The sequence below is a fragment of the Cololabis saira genome, chromosome 1 (assembly GCF_033807715.1).
Source record: "Cololabis saira isolate AMF1-May2022 chromosome 1, fColSai1.1, whole genome shotgun sequence".
In the NCBI taxonomy this organism is placed as follows: Eukaryota; Metazoa; Chordata; class Actinopteri; order Beloniformes; family Belonidae; genus Cololabis; species Cololabis saira.
In genome coordinates this window covers 16018228-16035016 of record NC_084587.1, presented here as the reverse complement: position 1 = coordinate 16035016, position 16789 = coordinate 16018228, and the positions used below count along the sequence as shown (strand labels likewise).

Here is a 16789-nt window from a genome sequence, read left to right as displayed (position 1 = left end):
AGCAGGGGGGCTTTTTGTGTGGAGTTTGCATGGCTTTCCTCTCATAGTCCAAAAACAAGTATGTCAGGTTAATTGGTGATTTTAAATTACCCGTAGAAGTGAGTGTGTGTGGTAGTTTGGTTATATGAGGCCCTGTAATGGAGTGGCGAGCTATCTTGATTATACACCTGCCTTTAGCCTGAATAGAGCTGGGATTGGCTCCAGCAGATCCCTGTGACCCTAAACAGGAATAATCAGGCATGGATAATGGATGGATGTTTAACCCTGAAAACCTTTGATGGACCTCATCCCTCACTTTCTGCATAAACGCAGTTCAGTCATCAATACACAACCCTCCCTTTACTTAATAAACCAAAAAAAGAGCCAAAGTGATCCCAAAGAAAAGCCTGCTGTTTTAAATTCAGGCAGTGAATATTGGGATGCACCAGAATTATGGGAACTTTATGCTTTCCAGCAGGCTGTGCAATAATTATTCCACTAAAGACTTTGTTTTTCTAATAAAAATAGGCTTTTCAGTGGAAGGAGTTCAGGCGGCGACCTACCTAAGTTGTGAGCCGACACGGAGCCCGTTTGACCGGGCTGCTGCTGAACCTTCGTCCGAATGATCCTGCAGGAGGAGAGAGGAGATATCAGTGTGTGAAGTGGTTTGTGTGAGAGATTCTGAGTGACAGAGAGAACATGACCGTCGTGGGAGCAAAACTGTGTGTTCCTGTGTGTGTTTTTGTGTCTGTGTGTGTGTGTGCGCGCGCGTGCGTGTGTGTGTGTGTGTGTGAGTTTGTGTGAAGTGGCTGAGGCAGGCTGACATGGCAGAGGGGCCTCACACTTCCTGCTTGGCTGCTCATGCAAGCCTTTTCTTCCTCTTCCCTTTCTCTTCTTTTCCTCCCCTTTTCCTCTCCCCTCTTCTCATTTCCTTTCCTCCTTTTTTTTCCCTTTTCCTTTCTTTTCTTCCCTTTTGTGTCTGTTTCTTTCCTCATCCCCCACACACCTTCGTTCTCTTTTGTCTGCCCCTTCGGCTCACTCCTTCTCTTTCTCTCATTTCACTATCCCTCCCTCTTACGCCGTCTCTGTGCTCAGGGGAAAGGCTTGTCATTGTACCATCGTGTTGAACCACTGAGCTGCAGCAACTTCATACATATGGAGACTGGGGCCTCTTAGCAATTCTCCTTTCCCCCTCCCACACCCGACGAACACACACATAAAACACGCACTTGTATTGTTCAGGCGCTCTGTCTGCACTCAGTACCTGTTGCTACAGTTTGATACTCAAACAAACACACAGATTACACCGTCCTGCGGTACCTGTTGATGGAGCTGACGCTGGGGACGCTGTCGTTGTCGCAGACTCTCTCGGCCAGGAGCCTGTCCCGGATCTCCCAGGCAAACATGGTAGGGTTTTGGCGTTTGTAATCTGCAATCTTGTCGACCACTTTGGGTGTAGCGACCTTTGGTTTGGATCCCCCGATTACACCAGGGCGGATGCTGCCTGTTTCATAGTACCTGCCGAGGCAAGGAGTAGAAAAAACGGTTGCTCTTGCCTGAGATGAAAACATAAGACGCTTGCAGGAACAACAGAAAAAAAAGGATTCTGTTTTGGTTTATTAATGATCTCACTCTCCTCTCGTTGACTCTCGTTAACCTTGTGTCTTTTCCGTCACCTGCATTTGCCTAATCTGAAGTTATTGTCACGAACAACCTGTCTGTTTTTCATTGTTTGCTTTCCCCCTCATCTGTCTTGATGTCTTTTTTCTCGTTTACAGTTTCCCTGTCCCAGCAGTTGGAGGCAGTTTGTCTCCCTTTCCTTGAGTCTGATGATGATCTCTTCTTGTTAAGATGAACTATTTTCTTCCAGCTGTCTCCAAGTGCTGGCTCAAATGATTTCTTACTGCATCAAGTGCCCTGAGATTTCCTTTTGCTGTGTATAAGTGGGATATAAAAGACTCCAAACTGGACTTATAAACATAAATAAATCATCAAAGGGTGTCACCATGCCAAAAGAGGTCAAGACCAAGCTGTTTACCGAGTCTTCCTAAAATAGGTTAGCATGTGCAGAGCGCTGCAGATGGAGTTAAGTTATGAAGGAACCACTAACAGATAACGGGGGGGAAACGCTGATGATGGAAGTGTTTCCTGTATAGCTCTGGACTGAATTTAAGTAACATACCAATTGTAGTCTTTATTGCTAGAGTATATACGAAGTATATACTATTATACATGCGGCAGCATCTTTTTATTGTGTCTGATAGAAATTCACTGTTTCTAGCCTGGAAATTCATCCTAATGCTCTTCCTCTTCAATACCCCTAACCCTTTTTACCTCCCATTGTTTAAGTAGTAATTGCTCGGGGGTCATGTTCTGGGTCTCTGAAAAGAGCCTAGAGACTGAATTCAATTGAATTCAATACAAAGAATTGGTCTGGTTCCTATGGATTCCCACGGACCAGCGAACTTGGTAGAGACTGCTTCTGGTGGCGCTTGGGTGCAAATAATCAAGGAAACAAAGCATGTGATGCAGGCAAATCCACGACCAGTATTAATAAAAGTCATCCTGAGCGGCGTAGGAACACCCATGAATGACTGACTGCGTTTACATGCACTCAATAACCCTTTTAAAACCCGAATATTGGCAATAACCCGAATTTGCATGTAAACACCAATAACCCCTTTGAATAACCTGAATTTGCTCCCCTGGGTTACTCCTTTTAAAACCCGAATATTCGGTCATGTAAACCCCAAACGGAATATCCCCATCAAACAAAACATTAATTTGTTTTCTGCGCATGCTCTGTTCGCAAGGAATCCTGGTCTTTTGAGTCCAGGAAGTTCTTCTAAAACACGGAGAAACGCAAGACCACGCCACACTTTTGGAGTGAGGAGGAGACTAATCACTTTATAAATGTAATGAAGGATATGAACATTTTGGCATTTGTAGACGGTAGAAAGTACGGGGATCGCGAGATTTATCAATCTATCAATTTATCAATTTACAAGAAGGTGAGTGAAAAGTTGCGCAAAGCAGCATTTGTTTTGAATTTGGATACAGGAAGAAGAAGCGGAAATGACGGGAATTGCGTCATCACGTTCTCATTGCTGGTTTGATCAGGATATCCCGAATGATTAATTACTATTGTAAACGGGGATAACCCTGTTTGCTCACGCATGTAAACGGAATATTCCGAATGTTTCAGTAACCGGAATATTAGCAATAACTGACTGCATCTAAACGTAGTCACTGTTGTCAGTCTTGTAGTAAAATCTGGTTAATTCAAGGTGTTGGTAGCAACTCTGCAGCCAACTTGGTGGTATTGAAGTGGCTCTGGGATGCTCCTGTGTGAGTGATTGCATAAAGCCTGCCCCTATAAGGGAGGAGACCCAGTTCATGGAGTGAATGGTTATATCTGTCCCGGTTCCAGTCTCTCTGAGGCAGCTCTGCAACGCTTCCACATATGCAGCTCCTTCTCACACAAACACCGTCATTTACTGCTATTTTATTGGATTTCCTTCATGCCTTTCCTTTCCGTTTTCAATGTGGTTTATAGCACTGAGTTTATTTGATATAATGCATTAGCAAAGTATAAAGCGATGCATGTTACGACTTTAAAATAAAAAGTCTTACAATAACAAGTTTTGAGTTACTCCACTCAGCTGTGGTGAGAACTCGTTTAATCTATCGATAACTCTGCTTAAATTAAGCCTTATTCATTTCATGGTGAATAACTATTGGTGTTTTGTTCCCTTATTATTTATTTATTTTTCCGTATTATTTTGCGTGTTTAATTTGTTTTTTGTTTTGTTTTTTTCTTCAGAGAGAACTCTGTATTCACAGGAACTGATAAGTACAGCTGACACAAAACTCTCTCTCTTACATAAAGCTGCAGTTTTCTGATGTTTTTAAGATGCAAGTGTCAGTTAAAGTGGTTAATATGAATCTATCGCTCCCAGACATCTGTGAGAAGATGCCTGATGCCATAGTGATCTGTGAATGGCTGCTGTTTACTTTTTTTCCTTCACATTGTGACATAGAAGAAAGGAGCAGGCCACCGATACACACCCTCACTCACAGTCACACACAGATTTAAGTGTTTTATCTGAAACCAAGCTTTCTCTGTTTTCACATTAACCCTGCAAATGGACTTTCTTCACCCTGAAATGAGCTTTCGCAGATATCCATTTCCATTTTCATAAAACTGGCACCTGTGAAACCATTTTTGTAAAAAATGGTATTAAAAACATAAAGATATGATGAAGGTTTGGCAGCTACATTATTGTTAGAAGGTTGGAGCCATGAGTTAGTCTTTTTAATTAGGATGTCTTCAAATCAAGCTGATTTAATATCAAACTTATTTAACTCTTTGTATTTGTTTGATTAATCGTCTTGTTGCCTCTTAAAGCTGAATGTTTTTGACACTCAGTAGTGAGAATCTGCAATTCAAGCAATTATAACATAGCAACCATTTGATTTCACCTCTCCTGATGGTCATTTGAACATTGCCTCACTCAGCTGCTCGGGTCTCTCCCCTGCTGGCTCTAAAACAGCCACGTCTTTTTGGCTAAATTCAAACTTTTCTATCAGCAGATCACATCCCAACATCTCCCGCAATCAGGACACTGTCTCATTCCCTTTAAAGAGAATAGACTTGGTGCTTTTAATTTGGCTCTAAAAAGGATTCAAAGAGTTATTGTGGGCAGGAAATATTCTTGCTGTCCATATTGATCAAGTGATCGGTTCACCGCTAAAGCTTGGTCATGTTTTCTTTACTTTGGTTTAAGAAACTTCTCTTTGTATTGTATTGTATTCCGCTACTGGCTGAGCATTAGGACTTTTTTTTTTAACAAATTGGATGGATTGGGTCATCAAATTGTGTGATTGCAAGTGTAGACACCAAAGATCCATCTGGTGTAGTGCAAGTAATGAATTAAAAAGAGGGTGTTAAAACAATTTTCTGGTTATGTACACTGCACATACTCGCTCATTAAAGCATCCTGATCACATGATCATGGTTTTTCTTCTTTTTCCAGTTACTCTTCCTTGATTAAACTCTTTTCATTTCATGGTGAATAACGGTTTTCTTTTCCTGCACTTTTTTTGAGTGTATGATTTTTTTTTCTCTCTCAAGAGAAAACTGTACCGTACTGATAAGTACAGCTGACATAAAACCCTCTCTCTTACATAACACTGCAGTTGTCTGATTTTTTTTCTTCTATCCAGAGATATAAGTGTCAGTTAAATTACTTAATATGAATATATCACTCTCAGACATCTGTGAGAAGATATGTCTAATGCAATACTCGATCTGTGAATGGCTGCTGTTTTCTTATGCAATTTCACATTGTGACATAGATGAAGAAGCAGGGCAGCGGCACACACACACACACACACACTCACACTCGCACAGATTTAAGTGTTTTGTGTCCACCATGGCTATTTCATGAATGTATTTGCATGCAGAAGGGGCATGGGGGCAGGGGGTGCAAGGACAGCGAATGCGCTACGCAGCTTGCAAGAAAAAAGGGGGGATGCTGTGTGTGGATGCAAGCTGTCAGTCAGTCTTAAACCTGCTGCTCTCTCTCTCCACTGTACGGTAGAGTAATCCTTGATGCGAGTTCCTGTAAATGTGCGCTTCCTTGTCTCTCTTTTCTGTGTGTGAGTGTGAGCGTGCGTCTCTGTGTTGCACATTTTGACTCTTTTCGCAGCTGGAGCAAAAAGCAAAAAATAAAAAAAAAAATAAAAAAAACCCTGCTAAAGGAAAAACAATCTATTTCCAAATGGAAAACTATTTAAATTATTCACAGCTGAATCATTGGTGAATAAACGAGCGTGGTTATTGATATCCTGTGCAACGATGAGCCAACAAACACACACACAGCCACACACACTCACACATCGGGTGGTAGAGTTGGTGTTTTTGTTCTGCTGGCACCAAAGAGACAGAGAAGAGAGGATAAAACAACCCTCCCTCCCTACATCCATCCCTCGATCCCCTCTCCTCCCCCCTCACGGTAACGCTTCAGTGAGCTGAACGGCCAGGAAAGAGGAGAGAAAGAGATAGAGAGGGAAAGACAGGAAAGGGGTAAGAGAAAGAGAGGCACTGGAGAACAATGAGCAACACATTTTTTGATATAGCTGAGGGTCGCTGTAGCTAATCCTTCCCCTCCGTCCCCACAAATGGGCTCTCTGTCGCTCATTCATTTTTCTTTTTGCCACACTCTTCTCCCTTAACACACCTTTTCCCCTTTTGATTGCATTCCTTGTTCTTGTCCATCTCTCATTCTCCATCTCACTCAAACATATGTATCTATTTCTTTTTTTTTTCTTCTCCTCCTTCTTTTTTTGGGATGAGGCCGAGACAGAAATATGGTGCCACTTTCATTTTGATGCTAATTCTTAAAGGTGTTGAGTCTTGTCAGTTTTTGTTCCCTCTTTCTTTACAGGGGTAGGGAACAAACAGGGATTTACTCCTGAATTTAACTTTGAGGGAGGGAGGTAGGCAGACGGACAGGGGGGAGAGGGGAGTCCAGAGAGAGACGGATGCATTGAGAGGGGTCGGATAAGGTTTACAGGATACAGAGCAGAGTATAGAGAGCAGAATGACTGGGGTTGGAGTTAGGGAAATAGGGAGCAAGTGAAATTAAGGTAAAAAATGTCTAAAATGTAGCACAAGTGATGGAACAGAAGCACATATCAGAAGCGTCATCAGTCCTATATTTGCTGGACCGATGCTGGAGCCTGATCGGAGCTGGGTTTTCAAACGTTTGGAAGATTAGAAACTGGTTTACTTTTCCAGTTTTCACTACAGAATCACACTATTATGCAATGATGTCTCTTCCAACCTCCCTTCAGTTTATTCTGATAGACACAGTGCTCATTTATAAATATTGTTGTTAACAGCAGTTGGAGTTTGTGAACATTTTTTCTTTTTGGCCTAAAAACTGGATTTACAGTATACCTGTTGTTTTCAGCAGGATCCAATAAATACCAGCGGGTGAAATTGAAATGCTCAGCAATTTTTATTAACGGCTAATAGAGAAGCAAAAACTGTTTAAAATTCAGGTAAAAATCAGACATAGTGGTGTCACTTTATGCAGCACTTTGTGCAAAATTCACACTCTGACAGCCAATTTTGATACACTGAAAGTTGCTCTTCCACCTCTTTTTCTAATTCACCTCCATGTTGAAGCAGAGATGTTTTACTCACACGGTGGCTCTGTTTTTTTTATAAATATAGCTGTCAAAATAGGTTTTTTGTTAGATTGCATTGTTACGTCATTACATTTGTTTTGCGCTTTGGTCCATACTGTAAGGAGATGCTCTCCTCTGTGGTGCAGTGCTGCTTCAGTTTGGTGTTCATTCTTTGTTTATTTCTAACTTAAAAATGGAGATCACAATGCTTCGGTCGTTTGTGGCTGTGTTGACCCCAGAACCCTGACATGAGCAGGTCTTGGATCCAACACAGCAGAGTTTTCACCTGGCTCCCGAATCAGTGCTTTCTACAAGGTTGGCTGTTGAAAACTAAGAACTGGTTCTAAATCAGGTGCTGACTCTGAACCAGAACTGGAACCACTTTGGTGAAAATCACCTTAAATTAGTCAGTTCGGCAAAAAAAAAAAAAAAAAAAGCACTAGCCAAAGCAGATTACCTTCACCCAGCTGAACAATTAAATTACCAGACAAGTCTACATTTAGAGGTTGGAGGGGTAGCGGTGGGATAGGTCTTGTGATTTTTACCGCTGAGACCCAACTTGCACCTCAATCGAGGCAACATTGTCGATTTAGTTTTCGTGTTTTGTTTTGCTTCATTCAGCAGATTCAAAACTCAATTTTTTATTGCATTTAGACTCTTATTTATTGAATTGTTTGGTTCATTAAAGACACTCAAACATGTTGAAAAAGAGTCATAGTACAGAGTAAAAAGAGTTATTGTGGGCAGTAACCCTAACCCTAAACCTTTTACTCTTGCCACTGAGCTGCAATATTTTAGTTTTTCATATTTCTGATCCACTTCCAAGATTCAAATTGTATATCAAGGAGACAAGTAAGACTTTCTGTAGTTGCTTTTAACAGTCCTGCCATCCGTGCAAAAGCAGATAACCTAAGACTTTAGCATTTCTTCTGAGCTGTCACCTCAGAACATGTGGGTGTCTGTGTCTTTTACCTGCCCAGTATTTTGCTGACGCATCCATGGCTGACGCGTAGCTGGCGTGAGATGTCGCAGGGCCGAACCCCTTGATGGGCCAGCTCTACTATTCGTTGCCGGACCACATCCGGGAGGGGCCTGCCATTTACAAACACACCTCCGAGCTGATTCACTCCACCGTGTCCTGGAAGAGAGCAGACGAAGTCGAGGAAGGATAAGAACAAGACTGAGGATGAGTGGCAGAAAGGAATATTATGATTTGGTTGGAGCCCCCTGAGAACACAGAGAACTTTTAAATTAGTTTATCCAGGCTGAAACGAAAGATAAATGAATTCAAACTCAGCTGACAAAATGCCAGTTGAAGAAGGAGTGATGAGAATTTTAATGGGGTGGATTTTATGATTTAAGCGTAATGTGTGAGAAATAAATACGACCTGTGGATCAACAACAAAAAAAAAAACGTCAAATACATTTTATCTAATCAAATTCTTGATACGAATACTCATAAACAAATGGCAACTTCTCAAACACAATCACATTCAGGCAGATCAATTGTTCTCACAGTTTCATCAAAAAAAGATAAAGTAAAGAAAGACTGTCTATAATTATTTAATTAAGGAGAGCAGAGTATTTACACCAGAGGTGAGCAGCACTGTTGTCCTCCCACAGGGAGATATTCAAATCATTTAGCAGTCAAAGGGCCACATATCAGACAATTTAATTAAAACGTTGCCACCTGGATCATCCCATGTTCCAGAAACGTCACTGTCAGACAAAGACTTGCTCCATTTCTCAAGTTTGTACAGCAGAATAGTAAACGAGTGGACGTCTGACTGTAAAAAACAAGCCTCCTGAAAGTTAGGAGTCTTTTCATCTTTTCATATCAGTTAAGAAGTGTATCCCTGATGTGAAAATGAGGAAAGGTCTAGAATAGACGTTTGACATTTTTAGTCTAATTTTAACATAGATCATGCCCCTTGCTTTAAACTAAAGTGTGTCTATTCATTCATGTGTTTATTTACTTTTTATACAAGGGCAGCCGGATTGAGCAGGTCTGGGCACCAGTTCTGGGCCTCTGGGTGTTTAACCCCTGCGTTTTCTTCCGCTCTGCCTGATACTTGCTGCTAAGCAGCTGCAAGTCAAACTCCAGCGTGACCCGTCATGGTCCAGATCCAAGCAGCAGCATCATTCCAGCACAGCATCAATCCTACTTTCTCTGCACTGATACCAGCAAACAATCAGTCAACAAGCTTCAGTATGTCAGCATTTCTTTCTATCGATCAAGAGTTGACAAAACTGCGGCCTCACATCTTCAGTTCCCTCAAACCACACGGCAAATCTGAATGCATAAAGTTACGGTTTGTTCAGGGAAAGTTAACTTCTGGTAACACTTTGTGGATAGCAATCGTACAGCTGTTGGCCTCCGGGCTGGGGTAGGTTTATTATCTCAGATAGATCTGATCTCATTACTGCTTCTCATTTATTTTGCTCTGCATAATAATACCTTTTGGACCACTCCAAAGCGCAAACTTTACCCAATTTCACCAGGGGCAGGCTCAGCAAAGATTTTGAGTAAATGAAGGGATTTCAATTCATTATTGACCACGGCTTCACTCCAGCCGTACAGTGAAAGATACTGCTAATATTCCCCCTGAGGGATGAGGGGATGAAAGTAAAACAGGATACGGATAAAAGACAGAAAGACCGGCATACACTAGAGTAGAATAAAAGCCAAGTTGAATCTTGACGTAATTGAATAACCTTCTGGAAATGGGATTTTTTCTGCACTGTTTCTGACTCTTTTGCTCCGGCCCGAGTGTACAGGAAATCATAGCTGCCGGGTTAAAGAGCTGCCTGAGAAACTTCTGTCTTTGTCTGGATGTAAACAGTAGTGCCAACGAGTTGGAGACGAAAGCTGGAGAGTTACTTTGTAAGATCCTTTGTATAGTCCGCATACATCAGTTAAAACGGGAGTGCCTTCGAAATATTACAAGGTAAATTAAACCACACAGGAAGCTCTTAAACAGGTTCCATGGGTATATTTGCCACCTCTACTCTGGCAGGCTCTAAACTCTTGTGATTTAAGGTGAGACTGTTAAACATATCAGCCAGTAGACACACTGTCTCTGCATCAGCGAGGAAACTGTTGGACCCCCCCCAACTATGTGTTCATACTGTATATATACATATGAATCTCACCAAAGGCAAAGTGTAAATCAACTAGAATTTGTCTACCGTTTAATCCACTGGCTTTTGTATTACCATAGTGATTACGTCTTTAGGGGAAACACGCACACTCTCTCTCACACACTAATCCTAGCTGTGGGGGTAATAGATTTTAAACACATAACCCCAGCAGGGACACCGCCTAAAACAGCAAGCTGTCCCCCGAATCAGTCCCCCAGTCCTCGTTTACTCTTCATCAGCATAAGTGAAAGAAACACACGCATGCAGACACACATGCAGAAACACATGCACGCAGCTTTCTCCAGCTCAATATATAAAAAGAACAATACATGAGGGATAAATAAAGAAATGGAAAGTCTAAAGAGCCTCTCTCTCTCTGTGTGGAATCAAACAAAGCTATTCCCAAACATCTATGTGGACAGTCACTCTTTCTCTCACTCGCTTTATTTATTTATTTTTTATTTATTTATTTTTGCAGATAGCAGAAGCCTCATTATGCGGACGCCAACTGCAGACAGCACAATTTCAAAAGCAATCACTCTTTACAAAAGACACCAATATATATAGACGGAGTGATATCTGTTTATGCGTTGCCCCGTGAGCTGGGCTCAGCAAAGGCTTGGCGGCTAAATGGCATGAAATTTAACAAGCAATATGAGCTTTAAAGACAATATGAACTCATCAGAATGCCTCGAAAGAATTCAGCAATCCACTAAGTATTACAGTCTCTTTGTCATTTTGTTGTCTTCTTTCCTTTCAGTCATATACTTCTGTTGCTCTTGGCTGGCGTGGGACATGCAGTAAAGGTACTTAACCTACTTTTTGTGTCAAATTGCTCATATTCATCCCTGGAAGTTGTGCTTTCTACCGATTTCCACAACAATAATGTCAGCAGGGCGGCATGCATTGGCTTTTGAACAACTTGGAGTGATAAATGCATCTGATGCTGAGCATTTGATCCGGCATGTGTGACCAGGACCAGTGATTAAAAGAGTGGCACTTATATAACAAATGCAACTCTTACTTTACTTGTCATCTGACATAAGTTATTCTCAAGTATTAATGCTGTTTTTCCTTTATGCTTTCGATAAATCTTGAAGGAATTGTACTATGACATCTGCATTGGAGTGAGGAGAAGGACATTTTCCAGACATTTCAGAAACTGGTTGATGTACAGAGTCGGTAACAAGCAGCCTACGACACACAATCTGTAGAAAACCTGACATTTCAACTGATATAACAGCTTGCATTGCATGAACACTTCAAAATTACATTTTGGAAACAGAAGGCAGCCTGTAAGAATGGAGAAAAATGCAGTTGTCTTGGGGTTCTTTGCATCTATCTTACTGCCTTTTGCAAAACAATATTCATACATATCTGCCAAATATACTACACTTTGTAATTATTATGTATTACCTTCTTGAATTTCTTGAGCCTGCTTGGAAAGTTTGGTATTGTTGACTAATACAAACTCTTTGCTCCTTGTAATACGCAGTGTGAATACTCAGTTTTATGTAAAAAGCCCAGAAATTAGACTTTACAAATCTGCTCCAAGAGGCTGTATAGCCTGTTTAACAGACTCCACGCTCTATCTTCAGGTCCTCGAGTTAGTGGAGCTACTGAGACGGGAGGGGGGGGGGGCATTTTTATCATTTTAATAGGAAGTTCATGATCAGAAGGGAGGAAAACAACGTACAACAAAGCTCCCCAGCTGCTGGCAGTCAAAGCCCTGACCCTTAAGCCAACGGGGCACCTCTGATCCCTACTGTTTTTTGCTATAAAAGCACGATCTGCTTATTTACCGTGACTGATTCCTACGACTTTACAGGAAATCTTCATCAAATCACCGCCGGCCACATTCAGCATATGCACAGAGACCACACTAAAGAGAAGAAAGAGCCCGCTGACCTACATGGACAAATTCAGGTCTTTTTTACGCTCAAGAACGCTTTGTGTAGCAGTGTGAGGGCATTATTCCTTTTCCCTCCTCTCCTCATTCCTTCTTATTATTTCTTTGAGCCTCTCAGCGCATAAAAGCACAGTTTCTGATTTCTGCAGGGTCGTTTATAGAAGCCAACTGTGCTGTGTCCTCCTCACCACAGGTATCTGCAGAGGAGACACCCCCCCCGCCCTCCTCCTCCCCCCCCTTACCCGACCATTCTCCCTCATTCTCTGATAAGAGTAAACGAAATGGTTCCTTTCACCCCTCCTATCTGGGCCAGGGCATGAAATACGCCTTGCTTTGTATAGAGATGGTGAGGAATGACTTGTGACCTACAAAAACCTCCAGATAACTATTTATTCACTTATCTGTGTATTTACTGTTGGCATTAGGCGTTCAGACTCTCACCATTCTTGGGCTGGAAGATGGGGATTATGTGTTTGAAATTTATTTCCCCAGCCCATAAATAGTGATAGGGGTAAATGCAAAAAAAAAAAAAAAAAAAAGAAAAAATGTACACATTCTATAAAGGCATTTGTTTATCAGCCACTGTAGCATGATTCTCTGAATAAGTCATACAAGTTCTCATTTTAAAGGCTTTGGGCACAAGTTGGATGGTGATGCATGAATATATATGCTCCAGTTGTATGATATTAGCACAAAAAGATATACACTTTCCTGAGAATGGGGAGCTGAGCATAATTATCTGTAAATATGGAGCAACACAAAAGAGCGCGGCAGTGACGTTGTCTTACAACTGACTACTTGACTGCTTGATCCCAGAAATTCAATCAACAGGATCAGATCAAGAGCTGCTGTTGCAAATTAGATACAAAGATTTTTGCCAAATTAGAGGTCTGGGCTTTTAAGGCTCTTTCCCCCCTCCCAAAAAAAAAAAAAAAAAAACTGCACTCAGAGTCCCTGGAGGGAGGAAGATGTTGGCAGAATCAGCAGGTTTATTTTCATCCAGCTGAATCAGAGGGGGACAGAGAAAGCCAGGGGACTAGCAGTCATTATGCATCCGTGTTGTATTTTATTTATTTACCTATTATAGGACCTGACTTAAGAGCCAGGACTTCCTTAAATGTTTGATTGATTTACTCTTTCCAGGAGGAAAAAAATATACTGAGATAAAGCAGAATATATTGGAGCTCCCCCATCCAGAAAATAAGGTCCATCAGACTCTTGTCTCTCTTTCTCTCTCTCTCTCCTTCTCTCTCCTTCTCTCTCTCTCTCTTGCTTTCTGCTGCATTCCTCAGTGTCCCTCTCTCTGCTTTTTCCCCTCCTGTCCATCAACTTTTTTTCCCTCTGTCTCTCATCTCTCATCTGCCTTGTCACGGCCTGACGGTTAAAAAATAAAGGAAAAAAGAAATCTCAAACAAAACGTCACCGGGTCTTGCTCGACCTTTTTTTTTTCAATATTCTCTTTCCGTTGAAGAAGAAAAAACAGAAGGAAAGAAAAAGGGAATCTATAAATTACTTTTGGCTGAAAGCTGTTTGAAAAAAAGTTGCCTGCGAGAATACAGATGAAGGAAATTTCCTTGAACAAACAGTGAATAGATAGATGTGCCAAATGTGCTGGCATTTTAGACCCTTACAGTCTTATTCTATGGTTGTCGTTTTTTGCTTTTTTTCACATCATGTTTTGCAAAGCTTGAAAAAAAAAAAAAACAATTAGCCTATAAGAAGCTATACTGCGGAAAAAAGTAATAATGAATAAGTAGTTCAAAAATTCAATTGAAGGCCATCTATCCCTTTTCAGCAGATAAAGTTAAGCACCTTTTTTTCAAATTGTTTGCTGTTGCCTCTCAATGTATTTCACAGTCAGATTTCCGTATTTTCTTTAACTCACTGGTCACTAAGGTAGGCCACAGCCTCGCTTACTTAATATTCAGCATGCCTCTATTACCATTACAATGTGTGATTATGAAATTCAGCTCATTATCATCACAATCACCTGGAATAGATTTTTTTTTCTTTTTAAACATCCCCGCTATATATTGTCGTTCCTGGTAAAAAATGTTATTTAAAGCTAAACAAGCGCATATAAACACTTTCAAAATTAAATAAAAGACTGTAATTTCCAGGGAATAATATAAATTAAGTGGCAATCGATCACCTTGAAGTAGCTTAACAATATCTTGTTTTCTTTTGCATAAAAACTGAATTAAAATGAATATTCAATCAAACATGTACAAACTTGCGTGTTTTTTCTGGTTGGTGTGAACTTTAGGCCGTTTCACGCTCTTACACACACAGGCAGCGCACATTCAAACTTGCCCAACAACATTTCCACGCGTCACACTCGATTTATCCCAACCTCTCTGTCTCTACCTTTGACATTTTTTTGTTGTAATCGTTTTAAAGCGTCTCGGCGCTCTGACATATATAACTTCAGCTCGGCTGTTACCGTCAGCCCCGCGGATCATTGGTTTTTGGTGAAACGGCCGCCAAGAGGAAACGTGATTCGTTCTAGCTTTTAGGATGCGTGTGTGCAGCTTCTCCTGCGTTTCCATCCTGCAGGATGACACGCCGTGGGAACCTCTCTGTCAGTCACACAACACGGATCTCTGAGCCACCAAACCAGGCGCACAGGTTGAAATCCTTGCTGGACTTTTTGATGATGTTATGGACGTAAATAGTTATAACAGAAAAATGTACAAAGGCAAAGTGTGAGAATTATTTTTAAAAATGTATTTCACATATTTTCAAATAATTTCAAATCTAAGCCTCAACATTTGGTCTATGATTTGTGGTGATGGGGGGGTGGGCTTTTTATATATATATATATATATATATATATATATATATATATATATATATATATATATATATATATATATATATATATATATATATATATATATATATATATATATATATATATATAAAATCAAAGGAATGACAGTTTAAAGCTCCTTGAAGAGTTTTATGCTCATACCCCAAAACCAAGAAAATAAGAGTATTGTATATTCATTTAATCTGTGGCTATATTTACAAAACTATCTCAAAGCTAAATGTGTGTTTTTAAAAAAAACTGTCCTTTGACTTTCTATCAGTAAAAAATATGATTTCAGTTGGACGGAGAGGAGTTTTTTTTTTGTTTTTGTTTTCTTCATTTGGGGAAGGGTAGTGAACGCAAAAGAACAAAGCAGGACCCGCCATGTCACGACTGAATGCCCAAGCTGTGTCCCCCTTTCATGAAACCTCTCCTGCATCAAGCAGCTGCTCTGCTGAGGTGTCCTTGAGCAAGACGCACGCTGAGAGTTAAACCCGTGCATGCTTTGACCTGTGGGCGAGGACAAGAGATTTATTTACTATATGGATCTGGCTATCTAACTATTTTTATCATATTTTTTTTTTCACTTAAGGCAGATCTCTGCCTGCACTAACGTGTTTAAAGTACAGTGTCAAATATGCAAAGAAATTCTCTTGTTGAGGTTTGTGAATTCAAGTTCAACTTCATGATTTGTTATCTCTCTTTCCCTCTCTCCCCCTCTCTCTCCCTCTCTCTCTCTTTCTCTATCGCGCGCTCTCTCTCTTTCTCTCTCTCTCTCCCTCTCTTTCCGTCTCTTCCTCCCTCCTTCTCTGACCCCTGCACCTCCTCTTTCCTCAAAACCTTCCACAGCAAACCGTCACTCGCAGGGCAACTGCAAATGCAACACAATAAAGGCCGAGACAGACTAAACTGCACCCCTCAACGCACAAAGTCATCCCAGTTCCTCCTAAATCAGGCTGAATTACACTCGTATCACATCCCAGGCGCACATTACCTTCAATGGCGGTAAACTGAAATAAATATATGCAAAAGAGCAAACATTAAATAATAGAATTAGAAAAGAGCAGCCAAACTTGAAATTTCCTTATCAATTATTTTTGCATTCAAATCAAAATTATATAAACGTTTAAATATAATATGTCCGTTTTTAATCATTTTCCCTTGTGTGCTTTTATTTGCAACACGTTTCCAAAGTATTTCCAGACTGTCTTGAAAAATGTAAGAATTATCTTCAATTTGCCAATCCAATGTGCTGCAAAAAAAAATGGTTTGCATGGACTATTGTACAACTTAAGTTGAAGGAAAAGGAAAGTAAAAACAAATGTCTTTTTTTTTTGGCCATGTTGCACTCCGCTCCCCAGCGGCATAAAGCATAGTTTGCGATGGGAGTTCAGATGGAATCATGCAGATGAAGGAAATCATAAGCAACTTACTGTGCATCGCTGCGAATGGGTCGTGCTTACAGTGAATCTCCATCGTTAAAGTGGAGTTGAGGGGGGGACCCAGTAAGCAATAAGGGATCTTAAAAATGGCACCCGCTTCAGTCGGCCACTATTGACAGACCGTGACCTGCAATGAATGAAAAGGTGTTTCCCTTAAAGAGAGGATTGCGTTCTATATATTAAAAAAAAAGAAAAATGTTGATTGAGGAGTTGGCGCTGGGTTCTTGGGCTGAACGGGGAAAATGATGTCTAAACATCGAAAGTTGGAGATGCACAGGGAAGTGGGGGAGAAGGAAGCGGCGGTGAGAA

The 16789-nt window shown here is 40.8% G+C and overlaps 1 protein-coding gene across 1 annotated transcript in view; it reads right to left on the bottom strand.

Moving 5' to 3' along the window:
- Nucleotides 1-16514, bottom strand: part of pax5 (paired box 5) — a 53465-nt gene extending 36951 nt beyond the window's left edge. Inside the window, exons 1-4 of the mRNA XM_061730159.1 lie at nt 16472-16514; nt 8149-8314; nt 1300-1497; nt 543-607 (exon numbers count right to left, since the gene is read on the bottom strand). Of these exons, the coding sequence (XP_061586143.1) occupies nt 543-607; nt 1300-1497; nt 8149-8314; nt 16472-16514 (472 nt within the window). The remainder of the gene's footprint in view (nt 1-542; nt 608-1299; nt 1498-8148; nt 8315-16471) is intronic.
- Between the last annotated feature and the right edge of the window lie 275 nt (nt 16515-16789).